Here is an 18212-nt window from a genome sequence, read left to right as displayed (position 1 = left end):
TATATAGTACAATATTGTTTATACATCATTGACAGATATCAGTTCATTATGCTATACTGCAGTAGAGAAAATTAGGTGCCTTCCAGTAGGGGACTTTGTATTGCATTTGTGAAATGATTTATGCCAGTAATTTATCACATTTTCTTGCTGTTGTTAATATTAGCCAATGATTTAACTGTGCCATTACTTAAGTTGTCCAGCAATTTGATTAATAAAAGTTAAGAAGCTTCCGACGATCTTGTGATTGTGTTTAAAAAGTCATACTGAAGTAAAAAAATGGGTTGTCTGTTAAGCCAGAAAAAATTCTTTCCTTGAAAGCTTCATGGTGTTTATCTGTTTGAAGGATTGAAGTTACAGTATCTGATCTTAATGATTGAAGTAATTTATCAGGAAGTTACAAATAAGTGCAAGTTGTGTACTTTCTTCCTGTTTACCTTTCTTGGGCTTGTACTTTACAGTGCCTGACAACAGCACAAGCTTATTAAATAAATAGGGAATCATTGAATAGAGTTTTTTCTTTAATAGTGTGAAACCAAAGTTATAGGACTGAGTTTGGAGACCAGTCTGAAATACCCAACCTCTGATTGGTTGTTTTGAGCTGAAATTTATATTGACCAATGAGAGAGTTGTTTTGTTAGACTGGTCTCCCAAATCAGTTTTATAACCTTTGAATCAGGTTTAGGTTTGAGTGGCACATGAACAAAGTCTGCATCAAGATACTGGTATTGAACGACGTAAGGGTAATTCTGTAAAATCTAATATAAATTCAATGTCTTGTCTCAGAAGTTTTATCTGTGTTTGTACAGTCAGACAGATTGCTTGGGACACGAAAAATCCATACTCAATTATATAAAATAGGGAAGTATTCCTACATGGAATCATTGACATTTTAACAAAATTTGTCTTTAGGGAAATGCTGACATTCAACCTCTGAATAACTTCTGTTTGTACCGAAATATAACGAATATGCCAGTCCAACACTGTGTTTCTTTTTTTTTTAATTTTAGAAAAGTGAAGTGTTTTATTATGAAATAACAATCATCAAAGTCTTTAGTTAAATGTAATTTACACATTAAAGCTAACTGTTAACATTTACTAGCTATACCTCTAAACAAGGAAGTTTTTGACACTACGTATTAGTGATTTTGATCAGAAATTTTTGACTTTCGTACCTATATTAGTAAAATATTGAATATGTTTAATACTTTAATCATTCACAACTTTTGTTTTCTTTTGAAGTAAGTTTGGATTTATACATCATCATCATGGTAAGTTGTAGGTTTTAAGCAAGTATTGAATAAATATTTTAATTCTGGATATTATAATTCAGTATTGTTGTAATAATCATATTGATTTTAGGATAAACATAGATATCGGTTATAATATTAAACTGTGTAAACTTTATTATCTTAATGCACAAATTACTGCATTCCATTTCCCTAATGATAGAAAAGATCAAACAGCAGCTACAATTTTAAACACTTTCAGATAATCGAGCGATCACTAGGATGTATTTTAAAGTGACAGGTCTTCAGATTTTTGCTAAAGATTATCTTTCTTTGAAATTGAAATATGTTTATATATTATGAACATTTGAGCATAGGTTTTTGTTACTGAACAATTTTTTAAAAAATCAAGGAAAAATAACATATCTGATTCGTGGAATTGAACGTGGCTTGTCGCCTCAATAAAACTTTACTATTGAATATATGTAAAGAATGTTGTTCATATGTCATGATATCAAATGTTAAAAGATTCTGTCAGGTTTCAGCTGTATTCAGTAGGCTGACCATTTGTGATAAGTTTAAGTACAGCTTTAGCGGTCATCTCTATTAAGCAGCCAACCTGTCTTAAGCAGCCAGTGTCTCATTTCCCAAAATGGTCATTCATTCTATAAATTACCTGCTGTAAGCAGCCACTTTTTCCCACTCCCTTGGCTTGCTGCTTAAGACAGGTTTGACTGTACTTAAGAAATGAATGTTGGTCAGTTTAAGACTAAAAAATTATTTTTTACATAAAACATAAATAATCTCTCATGTAACTGTCTCAGCTATGAAAATCATTTGTCAGCTAGTTTCAGTTCAGATGGACTTTGGAATTCATAGTTACTAAATTTCTGGTGAATATCTGATAAATAAGTATGAATGTCATAGAACATAATATATACTTATTTAATGCATGTACATTGTTTGATATGTGACTTTGTATATTTCAGAATTCTGGTGTAAGCCAGCCCAGTGTTTACCATGCCCTGATTGTAATCTTCCTTGAATTCTTCGCATGGGGCCTCCTTACCAACCCCATGATCATGGTAATATATAAAACAAAACATCTTGGTAACTTTCATGTTTCACTAATATTGTCATTCATATGGTTTTGGAAAGCTTCAATCATAATCATAAATCTATACTGATTTTTATGCGTATTGAGAAGGATCACTGAGTCAACAATTACCCATTTGATTTGAATGAACTATTTCTTAATTGGTTCATATTTTTATAACACAGCTGACATGTTTCTACTTGTTGAGGCCATTATTTGAAGTGATGTTAGCCCTATTTGATATCATGTTAAATGGTGATATATGTATAGCTCTTGTTATTTTGTCTTTGCAAAATATATACTGTACATTGGTTATTTCCAAGGAGGCTTTTATTTAACAATTTTAACTACACATGTCAATAAAATTTGAGAAATTGTTACTGTAATGGTTAGAAGGAATTTTTTTTCGGCCTCTATTCTACCTGTATATCCCTTCAACTGAAGGCAACTCCTTAACTCTTTACAACTCGATTAATAACAGATCTCTAGACGCCTTATATTAACCACATACTTCGTACTGTATATTTTGTTTCGATGCTTTCATCTATCTTAACCATTTGAAATTGTAAGCCATAATTGGCAATTGTTCTAAGATTTGGTGTTACTATTTCAGGTGCTGAATGATACATTTCCTAACCATACATTTCTGATGAATGGTCTGATTCAGGGGGTCAAGGTATGTTCAGACAAAGTTTCCTCAAGTAGTTTATAAACAGAGCAGAGACACCATTTAAGAATGCTCTACTTGGATGATTTCTTTACAGTAGGAGTTTTAATGATAGTACTTTAATTAGGTAAATTAGGGTGCAGAAATAAACTCATTATCCTCAGAGAAACATTATGACAGTATTCTGATTTTGCTAATTTCATCAGAGTACTCTGTTTGGCAAGTAAATTTTGTATTTTCAGGGAATTCTGTCATTTCTGAGTGCTCCATTGATTGGTGCTCTATCTGATGTATGGGGACGGAAACCATTTCTACTCCTCACTGTTTCCTTCACATGTGCACCTATACCACTCATGAAACTGAGTCCCATGTAAGTATAAAATCTCCTTCACATGTGCACCTATACTACTTAAGAAACTGAGTCCCATGTAAGTATAAAATATCCTTCACATGTGCACCTATACCACTTAAGAAACTGAGTCCCATGTAAGTATAAAATCTCCACATGTGCACCTATACTGCTCACAGAACTGAGTCCCATGTAAGTTTACCATTTCTTCTACATGTACACAGTTACCACTCACAAACTGAGTTCCATAATTTATACTGTTTCCTTCACATTTGTATATAACCACTTGAAATTATGAGTCGTCCTATATAAGTTATAACCGATTGATGGTCCTATCTAAGTGTATGCATTATTACCATTTAGGAAACTGAGTTCCATAAGTATACTGTCTCCTTTGCATGTACATATATACCACTTTTGACACTGAGTCCCATGTAATATACAGTCCCCTCCAAATGTGTAAATATGACAGGCCAGCAGTTTAGAGGTTAGGAAGTGTTTACGCCTGTTTTCTGTGATGATGTGTTCAAAGAAAATGTATCTGAAATGATTTGTTTTTAATTTGTTTCTTAATGTTAACTTTGTTTCTTGTGTAGAAGAATTTATTTGCATTAAAAGTTTGTCATTGTGGCAGAAAGATAGCAAGCAATTTAATGCATGTGATTAACAGTGTAGTATTTTCACTCTAATTTCAGGTGGTATTTCACCATGATCTCAATGTCTGGTATATTTGCTGTAACATTTAGTGTAGTGTTTGCCTATGTTGCCGATATCACAACGGAAGATGACAGGAGTCAGGCTTATGGACTGGTTAGTTAACATTCTATACATCAAACTTGTTTACTGTTGAAATGGTTCATTTGTGGTGCTTGAATAATCACTTTATGTTGTTTTTTAGCTCGACTATTCGAAGAATAAGTAGAGCTATCCTACTCACCACGGCGTCGGCGTCACACCTTGGGTTAAGTTTTTCGTACCAGTCCACATTTTGACAAAGTCTTTTGAATAAAGCTTTGAAACTTTCAACACTTGTTTACCATCATCATGGCCATTATAGGCAAAGCACATAACTCCATCAAGGATTTTGGCTGATTATGGCCCCTTTTGACTTAGAAATCATGGTACGTTTTTTCATACCAGTTATATTTTGACAAGTCTTTTGAGATAAAGCTTTGAAACTTTCAACACTTGTTTACCATCATCAGGGCCATTATAGGCAAGAGCACATAACTCCATCAAGGATTTTGGCTGATATTATGGCCCTTTTTGACTTAGAAATCTGGTTAATATTTCGTACCAGTTCATATTTTTTATATTCTGTAGGAAAGAGAACAATCTATTTTGGCTGAATTATGGCCCATTTTGGACTTTGAAATTGGGTTCTGTTTCCATACAAGTCATGTTTTGTCAAAACTATTTGACATATGGCTTTTAAACTTTGAACACTTGTTTATCATTATGATTTCCATCTGTAGGCAAGAGTACATAACTATTTTGACTGAATTATGGCCTTTTTGGACTTTGAAATTGGCTCATATATTGCCATTTAGTGCAGACTTATCGAATCAAAGTTATACAGGAACATTGTTTGTCTAATCTATTATTTTCTTTTTGTCTGAATATCCGTGGAGAATATTTTGACACCATTCTTCAATCAATTCTTCGAATAGTCGAGCGCGCTGTCATCAGACAGCTCTTGTTTAGAAATATTTACAAACTCGAAATATAAAACTCTAATGTTAAATAGTATGAAAATGTCAGCTAAATTTTACTATTAAGAAAAGAGATTTCTAAAAATTGCATGTGGTCAGTAGTTTTATAACAGGCAAGAATCAATGATATTATGAACTGGTTGAAAGGTCAGGGACACTGACTGAAATTGGCTTACCTCTCACTGCAAGGGATATAGAAGTTTTTCTTTCACGGAAGCCATCCAGCAGGATTGTGGAAGATAGTCTATACGTGTATACCTGTCCATGCCCGAAATAATGCCTTGAGAGGCACTTTGGTTCTTGGCACAATTCTTCTATTGTATTAACAAAGCATAACGAATGCTACCAGTATGCATTGTATATTTTCAGGTGTCTGCAACATTTGCTGCAAGTTTAGTGACAAGTCCTGCAATAGGGGCGTACCTAGGACATGTATATAGTGACAATTTTGTTGTTTGGTTAGCTACTGCAATAGCGTTATTAGATATATTATTTATACTAGTGTTTATACCTGAATCTTTGCCGGAGAAAGTACGACCTGCCACATGGGGATCACCAATCTCCTGGGAAAAAGTTGATCCTTTTTCTGTAAGTATTGAATTTGTGCATTTGAATTTCTCAGACTTGCATTACCCATTTTTTTTTCACCACAACAATACTCGTAGATTATTGGACTCTTCTTGAGGATTTTGTAGCAGATATAATGCACAACCTTAGGAGTGCATTATTTTTCTATGAAAGAAACCATTACAAAGCTAATTATCTTTCATACATGTCTGTTCTTTTAAATGATTTTTTTTTTCTTTCTTAGCCTGAGTGAAATATGAAATATTGTTACTGTGAATGTGGTAAAGCAACAACCCACATTTATGTGGCATTACAAATGACTTTATTCTCACAGTATAGAATTTGCATGTCAAGATAGAATGATATTAACTTTTCCTTTCCCCCTGTGAGTAAAGAGAGATTGAAAATACGAACCCTACAACTGTATCATCTTAATTCCAAATGAAATACTTGATATATGCTCTCTAATGAAATAATAAAAACGATTCATATTAGCGCAAAGTGAATATTTATCTTGTTGAAACATCTACAGCAAAAACATGTATTACAACCTGACCTGATTTGTTGTCCTGTTGGACAGAGAAGACTGAAAGTGTAATTTATTATGTGTTAAAGTCACTATTTGTGCATAATTAGTATGTCATAGCAAATTGCTGAAAAAGAATACAACACAAAAGAGACAAATGTTAGTATATCTCAGACTCTGATTTTCTCTTTAATTACGTCATTCAGGTGAGTTATCATATCACTCTGACTACACCCTCGTGATATAACTTTTTCACATCAAAACTCAAAAACAAGTCAGTTTTCCATATATGATTTCTTATATTACATTTTATCCATACTTTTCATTAGTAGAACAATGCTTTTATGTTTTGCTTCAGGCATTACGGAAGATGGGATCAGACTACCTTATATTGTTATTGTGTATTACTGTCTTTCTGTCTTACCTGCCGGAGGCTGGGGAATACTCGTGTTTCTTTGTATACCTTAAATTAGTAAGTTGTATCAGTATTGTCATCCCTTAAACTTCTACTTCCAATCTATGTAAGGAAAACAAGACTTGATTTAAAACTTTATTGTTTCATAATGTAATAAGATCCTGTAATAAGTGTCATAATAATTATGAATTTTAATGCTAACAGTGAAATGATTTAACAGTAAAACCTGTACAATAAATTTTGAATAAAACCATGTGTATATTGACCCCTTTATAACTCTCCAATCGAGGGTTCAACGCAATAAGGGCGTATCTACATATAGTTATTATATGTAGATACGCCCTTATTGCGTTGAACCCTCGCAATGCATAGTTGTTATTTAAAAGTTTGAATGTTGTGGAAGAGAAATAGTGTTTGTGTGGCAGTAAAAAAATCATTCTTGGTTAGAGTAACTGTTGACTGTTACATAAATATGCCTTAAATGCTCTATAATAGTGAACAGATAGTGCAGTGTTTAATGATTATACTCATTGTAAGAGAATATGTTTCAGATAATGGGCTTTACAACAGAAGAAGTAGCTGTATTTATAGCAGTTGTAGGAGTCCTGTCAGTTATAGCACAAGTAAGTCTCTAATTGCTTTACTCATTTACCCATTTTCCATCTGTCATCTACAGTTTCTTGAAAGAACATTTCCTCTGAAGTCATTGTGTCAGTATTAAACAAACTTCACAAGAATGTCTCTTAGGTGGTCCCCTTTCAGATTGCTTCAAGTCTGGGTCATCCATGCAGAATTCTGTTTTCATGGAAAACCATAAGTAAACATTTTAAAATCGGCCGCCAGCCTGGCAGGGGTGGGATTAGTTTTCCCTATATGGCTGTATGGAAAATTATTAAATTTGAAAACAATGTCCCTTGGTTGATTAAATACCAAATTCCTTCAAATCATGCATTAAAAATCATGGAAGCCAGGGGGCAGGAACAGTTTTCCCGATATGGCTATATGGGAAAGTTTGAAAATTTTCTTCTCTGAAATTGCTGGCTTTTTTTGAAAATAAAATTTATAGTTCAAACATCTTTTTTTATCCAATAACAAGCGAAGGATTTTCAAAACAGTAACCAACTTATTTTCATATTATTTCATAACTGAAAAAATTGGTCCACTTAATCACGAAGTGGTACAAAATTAATGAGTATTCATTGTTCTGCCTACTATGTATTTCCCACATTCAGGGAGGCGAAGCAACTGCCAAAACAGGGGCTGCATACAACAAATAATTTTGCAATTAACTCTACTGCTAGAGTTGATAGTGGTTGATACTTTGTCTTGTTTCGTTCTTGAATGTTATAGTTACATAAACACAACTGTTAGATTATTATGAGTTAAACCTGCTTATTATGTTTTCATTGAATAAGAATGTAATAGTGTGTTCTACAAACTACTCGATAAGTGAGTGTCTGCAATATTAATAATTATATCCGCATGATTATGTGTACAAACAATCAAACGGTTAGCCACACCTCCCAGAGAAATTCAGATTCAAATTTTCACCTGACAGGCTTAAACTTTTTGCTCAAAGTCACCTTTGCAAAATAAAACAGAATCAGATATTTGAATAAGACGTCGTAAAAAGTCACAATCTAATCAAATGTGCCAATTTAATAAATATCTTTCTACTGATTTAAGATAATTTCAAAGAAGGGCTCCCTGTGTGGTTTAGTTTATTTGTGATGGAGATGTTGTTGATTGATGAAAAGGGGCTTTTTATGCCCCCGAAGGGAGGCATATAGTTTTTGAACCGTCTGTCGGTCTGTCCGCAATTTTCTTGTCCGGTCCATATCTTTGTCATCCATGGATGGAATTTCAAATAACTTGGCATGAATGTGTACCACAGTAAGACGATGTGTCGCGCGCAAGACCCAGGTCCGTAGCTCAAAGGTCAAGGTCACACTTAGACGTTAAAGGTCATATTTCATGATAGTGCATTGATGGGCATGTCCGGTCCATATCTTTGTCATTCATGCATGGATTTTAAAATAACTACGCATGAATGTGTGGCACAGTAAGACGACGTGTCATGCGCAACACCCAGGTCTGTAGGTCAAAGGTCCTAAACTCTAACATCGGCCATAACTATTCGTTCAAAGTGCCATCGGGGGCATATGTCATCCTATGGAGACAGCTCTTGTTAACTATAAGTCGGTTATAGATACACAAAGTCTTGTTGACATTCTAATGCATTAAGTTTTGCCTTCACTATGCTGCGCTCCGTTTCGGCAAACTTAATTGCATTTGAAAGTCAATAAATGATCTATAACCTATACTTAGAACAATGTTCCGTGGTTGATCAGGTAACAGATTTCTTAGATAATTCTTTTTCGTTAAAAACCATGGCAGCTAGGAGCAAGGACTGTCAGGTAGATTTTCCTATATGGTTGTATGGAAAGTTCTGAAAATCGTTTCTCCTGACACTGCTGGCTCGATTTCAAAATAGTTCTGCAGTAATGATCCTTTGGTGACCCTCTACTAAATTCTTTCAAATCATTCTGTTTCATTAAAAAACATGGTTGCCAGGGGGCATTGCTACTTTTGCCTATGTTACTATATGGAATAATTTGAAACTCTTCCCCTCCAAAACTTCTAGCCAGATTTCAAAATAATTTGACAGCATTGTTCTATGGATAGCTGTCTACCAAATTCCTTCAAGCCATGTTGATTTGTTAATAAACATGGCTGCCTGGGGGCAGGGCTAGTTTTCTCTATATGACTATATGGAAAACTTTAAAAATCTTCACCTCAGAAACTGCTGGTTCGATTTGAAAATTATTTGACTGCAATGTTTCTTTGGTGACTGTTTACTCAGTTTAGTCAAATCATTCTGTTTTGTTAAAGAAACATGGCAGCAAGGGGACATGGCTTGTTTTCCCTGATTTGCCATTTGAAAAGGTTTGAATATTTTCTCTCGTAAACCACTGTCCTGATTTGAAAATAATTTTACAACATTGTTTCTTTTTTCAAAAATATTCAATCCAGTTGTGAAGGTCTTGTGAACAATTTAGGGCCAATATTGCCTTCTTGTTTGAAGATTTTAATGGAGTAACAATATGATTTGGTTCCAATATGATAAAAATTATTCTAAATGTACTTTACATAATCCAGGATTACCAAAAAGACAGAGAAGCTATGTGATGTTTATATCTAAAGACATATTTGTTAAGGAAATAACACACTAGTTTGAAGACAGCAAATTGACAAAAATGCCTGCTTTTATGTTCAAGCAAATATTTTTGATCACTGTGGTAATTTGCTGTTTATTTTTTATTTCCAGACTATAATATTAGCATTATTGATGAAGTATTTAGGCCATAAACAAGCAATTGTATTTGGATTATTGTTTGAATCAATACAGCTGGCATGCTATGGATTTGGTTCTGAAGACTGGTAAGTAATGTCATAGTTAATGATAGGTCCAAACTAACAATCACTTAGAGGAGTGATTTTTAGCTTGTCTGTTTTTGAAAAAAATTTACGAGGAAATGTCGTCACTTGATCGTTGGCGTTGGTTAAAATTTTTGTTTAGGTCTGCCTTTTCTCAAAACTATAAGAGCAACAGCTTTGAAACTTTGCACACTTATTTGTCATATTAGATGACTTAGTAGGCCAAGAACCATAACTCTGATATGCATTTTGTCAAAATGATGGCCCTTTGTGTACTTTGAAAATTTTAGTTTCTTGGTTAAATTTTTTGTTTAGGTCCACCTTTTTTCAAAACCTATAAGAGCTACAGCTTTGAAACTTTGCACACTTAATTGTCATCATTAGTTGACTTAGTAGGCCAAGAGCCATAACTCTAACCTGCATTTTGTCAGAATTATGTCCCTTTTTGTACTTAGAAATTCTGAACTATGACTCTTTTCTTATATACTGACCAGCACTTGCAGACAAACAATGGCACCCATAGGCGGTGCTCTTGTTTTATCTTATGAAAATTAAACATTTAATATATGTATCTGAGCCTTATTTCAGTAAAGAAGACTGGTTTAGAACCACATGTCTACCTGTTTGTCTTTCTCAGGTTCACATGTGAGGAAGCCATACAGCTGGCTTGTGGAAGTTTGATAGTTCTGCGTAGCAGTCTGCTTCTGCAAAGCATTATGCAGGGTCTTCTTCTCCTTTGAAAGCTATTACTGTAAAGTCACCATATGACTTTAACTCTCTCAGAGTGACTTATATACAAAAACAAACAGACGTTCCTTATTATTACTATTACTAAGAGGCCACTACTGGTTCTTCCCGAGAAAGATGGCTCTGTGTGTATCGATGGTATACACCGGGCATGTTAAAAAACCAGAAGAGCTAGGCTAAGTCAGCCAGACACGCCTGTATCTAAAAAAAAATTTCTCTCTCTCTGTTCTGGGGGCTTTGTCTCGCCCTGTCCCTCTGGTCAGATCGCTCTGTGTCTGTTCTAGTAGAGGATGAATTTGGCACCCTGGGTGGCTGCCTTTGCACTATGTAAAGCACCTTTGAATGTGTATATCATGAAAGGGCGCTATATAAATCTGATATATTATATCATATATACAATGCAAAAAGTGGCTTTGACAGTACTTAACCGTTTTACTGTTTATCAAGAGAAAAACAGATACAGATACATGTATATTCTTCTAAGGCATATTTGATGTAAGATGTTTGATACTCATAACATAGTAATGAATGTTTTAAACCTATTACAGTATACACATATTGAATGGATTTCTGGTCAAAATGTGTTTTATTACATGACAGCAGAAATAGATGTTCACATGATTATTTAAAAAAAAAACCTAAACTTCTATCCCTGCAAAAATATGTTGAGTATAAACCTATCTTATAGCACAAACTACGGACTGGCGATTTATGTAAGGAGCCATTTGATAGTATGACAGTGATATGTATTGGTTAGTGTACATGTATAAGACAAATCTTAACTTGAGGATCATTGTTTTGACTTTGATTATGTATTGTTTATTTCAGGATCATGTGGTTTGCTGGTACTATAGCTGCTATGTCAAGTATAACCTATCCAGCTATAAGTGCGTTTGTGTCTGCACACGCTGAAGCCGATCAGCAAGGTAATGTCATTTGGTTGATCAGGTAGCTAGGGCAGTAATCCGATGTGTTATTAATACTTGACTGTCAAACCAGGTTTTTCTTACCAGAGGAACAATGTGGAATGAAAAAATGGGCATTCGCAAAAGTAATGAAGCCTGCATAGTAATTATGTCTCCCACCACGCAGTGGTGTGGGAGACATATTGATTTACTCTGTCTGTCTGTGTGTCTGTCACAAATCTTGTCTGCACTCTAAGTCGAACATTTCTCATCCAGTCTTCACCAAACTTGAACAAAATGTGTTTGACCATAAGTCTTGGCCAAGTTTGATAACTAGCCAAATCGGCCCAGGCACTTTGGAATTATGGCCCTTGAATTACCGAAAATCAGCCTTTTTAGCTCACCTGTCACATAGTGACAAGGTGAGCTTTTGTGATCACCCGTCGTCCGTCGTCAGTCCGTGCGTCTGTGCGTCAAAAATTTCTTTTCTGCACGATAGTGGTTTCATTTATGATTTAATTTTAACCGAACTTGCACACAACTTGATCTCGGTTCCTTTCTTGAACTGGCCAGATCCCGTTATGGGTTCCAGATTTATGGCCCCTGAAAGGGCCAAAATTTGCTATTTTGACCTTGTCTGCACAATAGCAGCTTCATTTATGATTTGATTTTAACCAAACTTGCACACAACTTGTATCACAACAAGACTTTGGTTCCTTTCTTGAACTGCCCAGATTCCATCATGGGTTCCAGAGTTATGGCCCCTTAAAGGTCCAAAATTGGCTGTTTTGGCTTTTGCAGCCATATAGTGACTTCATTTATGGTTTTATTTGATACAAACTTCCAAAATATCTTCAACAACAATAAATCTTGGATTCCTTGACAAATCAGATCCAGTCGTAGGTTCCAGAGTTATTGTACCCCCCGACAACAAAGTTGTAAGGGGGGGTATACTGGTTTCAGGTTGTCTGTCTGTCTGTCTGTCCGTCTGTCTGTCCGTCTGTCCGTAGACGCAATCTTGTGCGCTCCATCTCTCCTTATCCCCTTGACAGAATTTAATGAAACTTCACACAAGTGATCAGTACCAACAGTAGTTGTGCATGGGGCATGTTAGGTTCTTTTAGAAAAAAAATTTGCAGAGTTATGGGACTTTGTTTTTTTGTTACTATACTATATACATAGACACAATCTTGTGCGCACCATCTCTCCTCATCCCCTTGACACAATTTAATGAAACTTCACACAAGTGATCAGTACCAACAGTGGTTGTGCATGGGGCATGTTAGGTTCTTTTAGAAAAAAAAATTGCAGAGTTATGGGACTTTGTTTTTTTTGTTACTATACTATATACATAGACACAATCTTGTGCGCACCATCTCTCCTCATCCCCTTGACACAATTTAATGAAACTTCACACAAGTGATCAGTATCAACAGTAGTTGTGCATGGGGCATGTTAGGTTCTTTCAGCGACAAAAATTGCAGAGTTATGGGACTTCGTTTCTTGTTAACATACTATGTACATACAGTCTGCATATGCAATCTTGTGCATGCCTAATCTACCAAACCCTTACACACAATTTAATGAAACTTCACACAAGTGATCAGTACCAACCCTAGTTGTGCATGGTGCATGTTACATTCTTTTAGATAAATATTCTGCATAGTTATGGGACTTTGTTTTTTGTTACTTTACTGTATACATACAGTCTATATACATACAGTCCACGTAATTATGCAATCTTGTGTGCGTCAAATTGCAATGTACTGTGTCAGTGCATGCGGGGGGTACATTCATCACCTTTAGTGATAGCTCTAGTTTTATATCTGATTACCTCCCCTGATTGCAATCAGAATGGATTTATATCAGTAAGTACTTATAGAACTTATTTGAAATTTCATTATTGTCATTAGTTGGACTGAGACAATCAGGGTAGATAACTATGGACTGATTTTATGTCAAATTATCTCCCTTTATTTCAAATTAAAATGGGTATATCTCCTAACTAATGAAGATACTGATCTGAAATTTCATTTATTTCAACAGATTTATTTGGCAGATCCTTCTTTTGTTCACTTACAATAATTTTTTATTTTAATTACTTCCCTTTTACATTACTATAAATAGCTTATTTTTGTAACTTTTTAGCTACCTGTCACGAAGTGACAAGGTTTAGCTATTGTGACTGCTAGATGTCCGTCGTCCGTCGTGCTTAGTCAGTAGTCAGTCGTGCGTCAACAATTTCTAAAAAAATCTCCTTCTTGAAAACCACTGGGCAGAATGAAACCAAACTTCACAGGAATGATCCTTGGGTGGCCCCCTTTCAAAATTGTTCAAAGAATTAAATTCCATGCAGAACTCTGGTTGCCATGGCAACCGAAAGGAAAATTTTTAAAAATCTTCTTGTCCAAAACCACAGGGCCTAGGGCTTTGATATCTGGTGTGTAACATCATCTAGTGGTCCTCTACCAAAATTGTTCAAATAATCCCCCTAGGGTCAAATACAGCCCCGCCCCGGGGGTCATGATTTATATAGACTTATATAGAGAAAACTTTGAAAATCTTCTTGTACAAAACCACATGGCCTAGGGCTTTGATATTTGGTTTGTAGCATCATCTAGTGGTCCTCTACCAAGATTGTTCAAATTTTCCCCCTAGGGTCAAATATGGCCCCGCCCCGGGGATCCAAAGTTTTACATAAATGTAGGAAAAATACTTAAAAAATCATCTGGTCCTATTTCCAAGACTGTTTAATTATAATTACCTGATGACCCCAAGTAATATGATGTCACTTGACTGTGACCTTGACCTACTGACCTACTTTCTTGTTATCCCCCAACGAAAGTCGGAGGGATATAGTTTTGGCGTTGTCCTTCCGTCCGTCTTTCCGTCCGTCCGTCTGTCCTTCCGTCTTTCCGTCTGTCCGTCTGGAGCCATATCTAGGAAATGGTTGGGAATATTTATTTAAAACTTCATATACGTGTTCACCACTATGAGTTCTTGCGGCCCGTCAAGTTTCAGTCAAATTGCCCAAGTAACACCAGAGTTATGGCCCTTAGAAGTTTCTAGTGTTAACTATATAGGGTACTATAAATATGGCAATTTCTGCATCATTACTTTTGATATATTTGACCTAGAACTATGAAACTTTAACAGAATTTAGAGCACTATAATGTGGTTGTGCAAAGACAATTTAATACGGATTTCTTTTGTAACTTCAGAGTTATTGCCCTTTAATTGTCTAAAAATCCACATATTTGTACATAACAAACTTACCATTTGGCAGAATTTCATTTAATTTCTTTTATTCTTTTCTGTGAACATTTATTATAAACATGTAAAGTTGCGCACCCACACCTGGTCACCCACTTGCCTTGGTCACACCCCCTCCCCTCCCCCTTCCAACCCCCCTCCCCCGCACCAAAAATAAAAAAAATATTTATTTTTTTCATTTCTTATTTTAGATTTTTTTCAAACCTTCCAAGTTGTACCATTCCCCCACCTCACTTCTCCACCCAGTCATGCCCACCACCTGATCATGCATCCTCTGCCCCCCCCCCCCCCCCCCCCCCCCCCCCCCCCCAACTTCACCCTTATACCCTTTTTTTTTCCTTTTTTTTTTTTCATTTTTAATTTTCAATCAATATTTATAATCAACATGTGAAATTTTGTTTCCTCACCCGTTCCCCTGCACCCCCTAAAAAAAAAAAAAAATATATATATATATATATTTCCATTCCTTTTTTTTTTTTAAATGTTCAAACCTTCAACATGTTAAGTTGTGACTGCACAAACCTTGCCCTCAGCCATCTTCAAGATATCTTACCTGTGTTCTCTTAAGGACATCTGTTCTTTTAAGTTCAAATGTACATGTTAAACAGCAACACCTGGTGCCAAACCACTCAAAGACAATATTTCGTTCCAGTTAAACTTCAAGCTCACATTTCAATTAACTGCATTTAATTTTAAAAGCTAAGCTTATTACAGTAAGCATATCCCATTCAAAATAAATTCTTTAGTCAGGATCAAAGTATCATACATTTATTATGTACTCTTTAATTATCCCCCGCCGATGAAATCGGGAGGGGGGTATTGAAATGGCGTTGTCCGTCCGTCAGTCCGTCCGTCCGACCGCAGCCATTTCTCAGTAACTACTTGGTAGAATTTCATGAAACTTGAAATAAACATGAACCAACATACTGCGATGATGCCTGTCAAGTTTTTTTTTTTGATTGGTCAGTTTCCCTCAGAGTTATTGCCCTTGATTTGATAAAAAATGTCCGTCTGCAGCCATTGCTCAGTAACTAACAGGTAGAATTTCATCAAATTTAAAATAGACATGAACCAAGATACTGCGCTGATGCCCGTCAAGTTTTTTTTTTGATAGGTCAATTTCCCTCAGAGTTATTGCCCTTGATTTAATGAAAAATGTCCGTCTGCAGCCATTTCTCAGTAACTAGCAGGTAGAATTTCATCAAACTTGAAGTAGACATGAACCAAGATACTGCGATGATGCCTTTCAAGTTTTTTTACGATTGGTCAATTTTCCATATAGTTATTGCACTTTAATTGTTTAAAAATCCACAGATCTGTACATAACAAACCAACCAATTGGAAGAATTTCATTAAACTTCTTCCATTCTTTTCCATGAACATTTATTATAAACATGTGATGTTGTGTACCTACACCTGGTCACCACCTTACCTTTTTTTTTTTTTTTCATTTTTCGTTTTCTATCAATATTAATAATCAACATGTAAACTGTCGTATCCTCACCCTCACCCCACCCCCCACCAAAACAAACATTCATTTTCTTTTAATTTGATTTTGACTAATGAAATTATTTGCGTCTTGGTAACATTCTTCACTTTTTGCTGGATATATTTTTTTGCCGTTCCTCAACTCTGACCCTTTCGGCGGGGGATTCCAATTCATCGAATTTGCTTGTTTTTTAAGATACAGCCTTGAAATTTTGATGACATGCACTGTTTTGCACACAAATCGTAAAACTGTATTTCATTGACCATGAATGTGACCTACTGACTTTCTTAATATTTTATCATCAGTTTGACAATTGAAACATGTAGCTCATATTACTCAGGTGAGCGATCCAAGGTCATCATGACCCTCTTGTTTATCATTGGCCGTAGGGAAAAACCGAGACCACTTTTCTGTGGTACAACATAGATGGTACCTCCAATTTTTAGGTGTGTTTTGACATATCTTTACCTTGTAAGAATTTTTTTTTCTTTTTGTTTAAATTTCTTCCCTTTGTTGTTCCTGTCCTTTGGACTTAGAAATTTTTTCAGAGGACTTTCTTGTCCTAAAGTGCAATGATACAGGTGAGCGATACAGGGCCATCATGGCCCTCTTGTTACTCTTGTCTGCGCTCTAAGTCAAACATTTCTCATCCGATCTTCACCAAACTTGAACAAAATGTGTTTGACCATAAGTCCTTGGCCAAGTGGGATAATTAGCCAAATCGGCCTAGGCACTTGGGAATTATGACCCTTAAATTACTGAAATCAGCCGTTTTACTCTTGTCTGCGCTCTAAGTCGAATATTTCTCATCCGACCTTCACCAAACTTGAACAAAGTGTGTTTGACCATAAGTCCTTTGCCAAGTTTGATAACTAGCCAAATCAGCTTAGGCATTTAGGAATTATGGCCCTTGAATTACCGAAAATCGGCCTTTTTACTCTTGTCCGCGCTCTTATGTCGATCATTTCTCATCCGATCTTCACCAAACTTGAACCAAATGTTTTTTACCATAACTCCTCGGCCAAGTTCATTAACTAGCAAAATTGCCTGAGGCACTTCAGAATAATGGCCCTTGAATTACCCAAAAAAATCAGCCTTTTCACTCTATTTGTAGTTAGTAAACAATATATAAAGACTGACTTACTATTTAGATGATTAGGCAGTTGTGGGAGACATGCGCTTTTCTCAAAAGCAGCTCTAGTTTAGACAGTTTTCTTGTAAGTCTTTGACATTTGTTGCTACTTTTACATAAGACTGTTGTACAGAGACTGTCGTAAATCTTATGCTTTAAAATCTTACAAAGCATTCATTCTCTATAACAGGTGTGGCACAAGGTGTAGTGACAGGAATTAGAGGACTTTGTAATGGGCTGGGCCCAGCCCTATTTGGGTTTATATTTTACCTCTTCCATGTAGATCTAAATGAAACAACAGATGTAGATCACACACACAAACCTCCAAATATAGGTCAAAGAATCAATCAAACAGCGTTAAGACCAGCAGGGACTTCCAAAGATGTAAGTAATCTGGTATAGGGTAAAAAGTGGATACTTTCACTGTTGAATTTATTTTGCAAACTTGCTAATAATTTTTCTACTCTGTATTTTTCCCATGAAACAGAAGTTCTTTTATGTGTACATTTTTGCTATGGAATACAAAGTTTTTTTTGAATTCTTTTAATTTGCTGTATCTTAGATGTAAACACTTTCAAGTGATTATGGACTCAATTTCTCCATAAAATTTTCAAAGATTTAAAAAAAGTACTTGAAAAAATGAATGAATTTCCTAACTGATAGATCTCCA

General features: G+C 35.3%; 1 protein-coding gene across 2 annotated transcripts in view; it reads left to right on the top strand.

The window, feature by feature from the left end:
• The window catches only part of LOC123525226 (hippocampus abundant transcript 1 protein-like), a 49059-nt gene that overhangs the window by 16579 nt on the left and 14268 nt on the right, over window positions 1–18212 (top strand). For both annotated transcript variants that reach the window (XM_045304097.2, XM_045304098.2), the window contains 10 exons: window positions 2216–2311; window positions 2936–2998; window positions 3232–3359; window positions 4034–4148; window positions 5420–5638; window positions 6502–6615; window positions 7110–7181; window positions 9887–9999; window positions 11572–11669; window positions 17733–17926. In XM_045304097.2, the coding sequence (XP_045160032.1) occupies window positions 2216–2311; window positions 2936–2998; window positions 3232–3359; window positions 4034–4148; window positions 5420–5638; window positions 6502–6615; window positions 7110–7181; window positions 9887–9999; window positions 11572–11669; window positions 17733–17926 (1212 nt within the window). The remainder of the gene's footprint in view (window positions 1–2215; window positions 2312–2935; window positions 2999–3231; window positions 3360–4033; window positions 4149–5419; window positions 5639–6501; window positions 6616–7109; window positions 7182–9886; window positions 10000–11571; window positions 11670–17732; window positions 17927–18212) is intronic.

The sequence above is a fragment of the Mercenaria mercenaria genome, chromosome 3 (assembly GCF_021730395.1).
Source record: "Mercenaria mercenaria strain notata chromosome 3, MADL_Memer_1, whole genome shotgun sequence".
Lineage (NCBI taxonomy): Eukaryota > Metazoa > Mollusca > Bivalvia > Venerida > Veneridae > Mercenaria > Mercenaria mercenaria.
The sequence above is the reverse complement of the archived record's forward strand: the minus strand, read 5'-3'. Positions and strand labels throughout refer to the sequence as shown.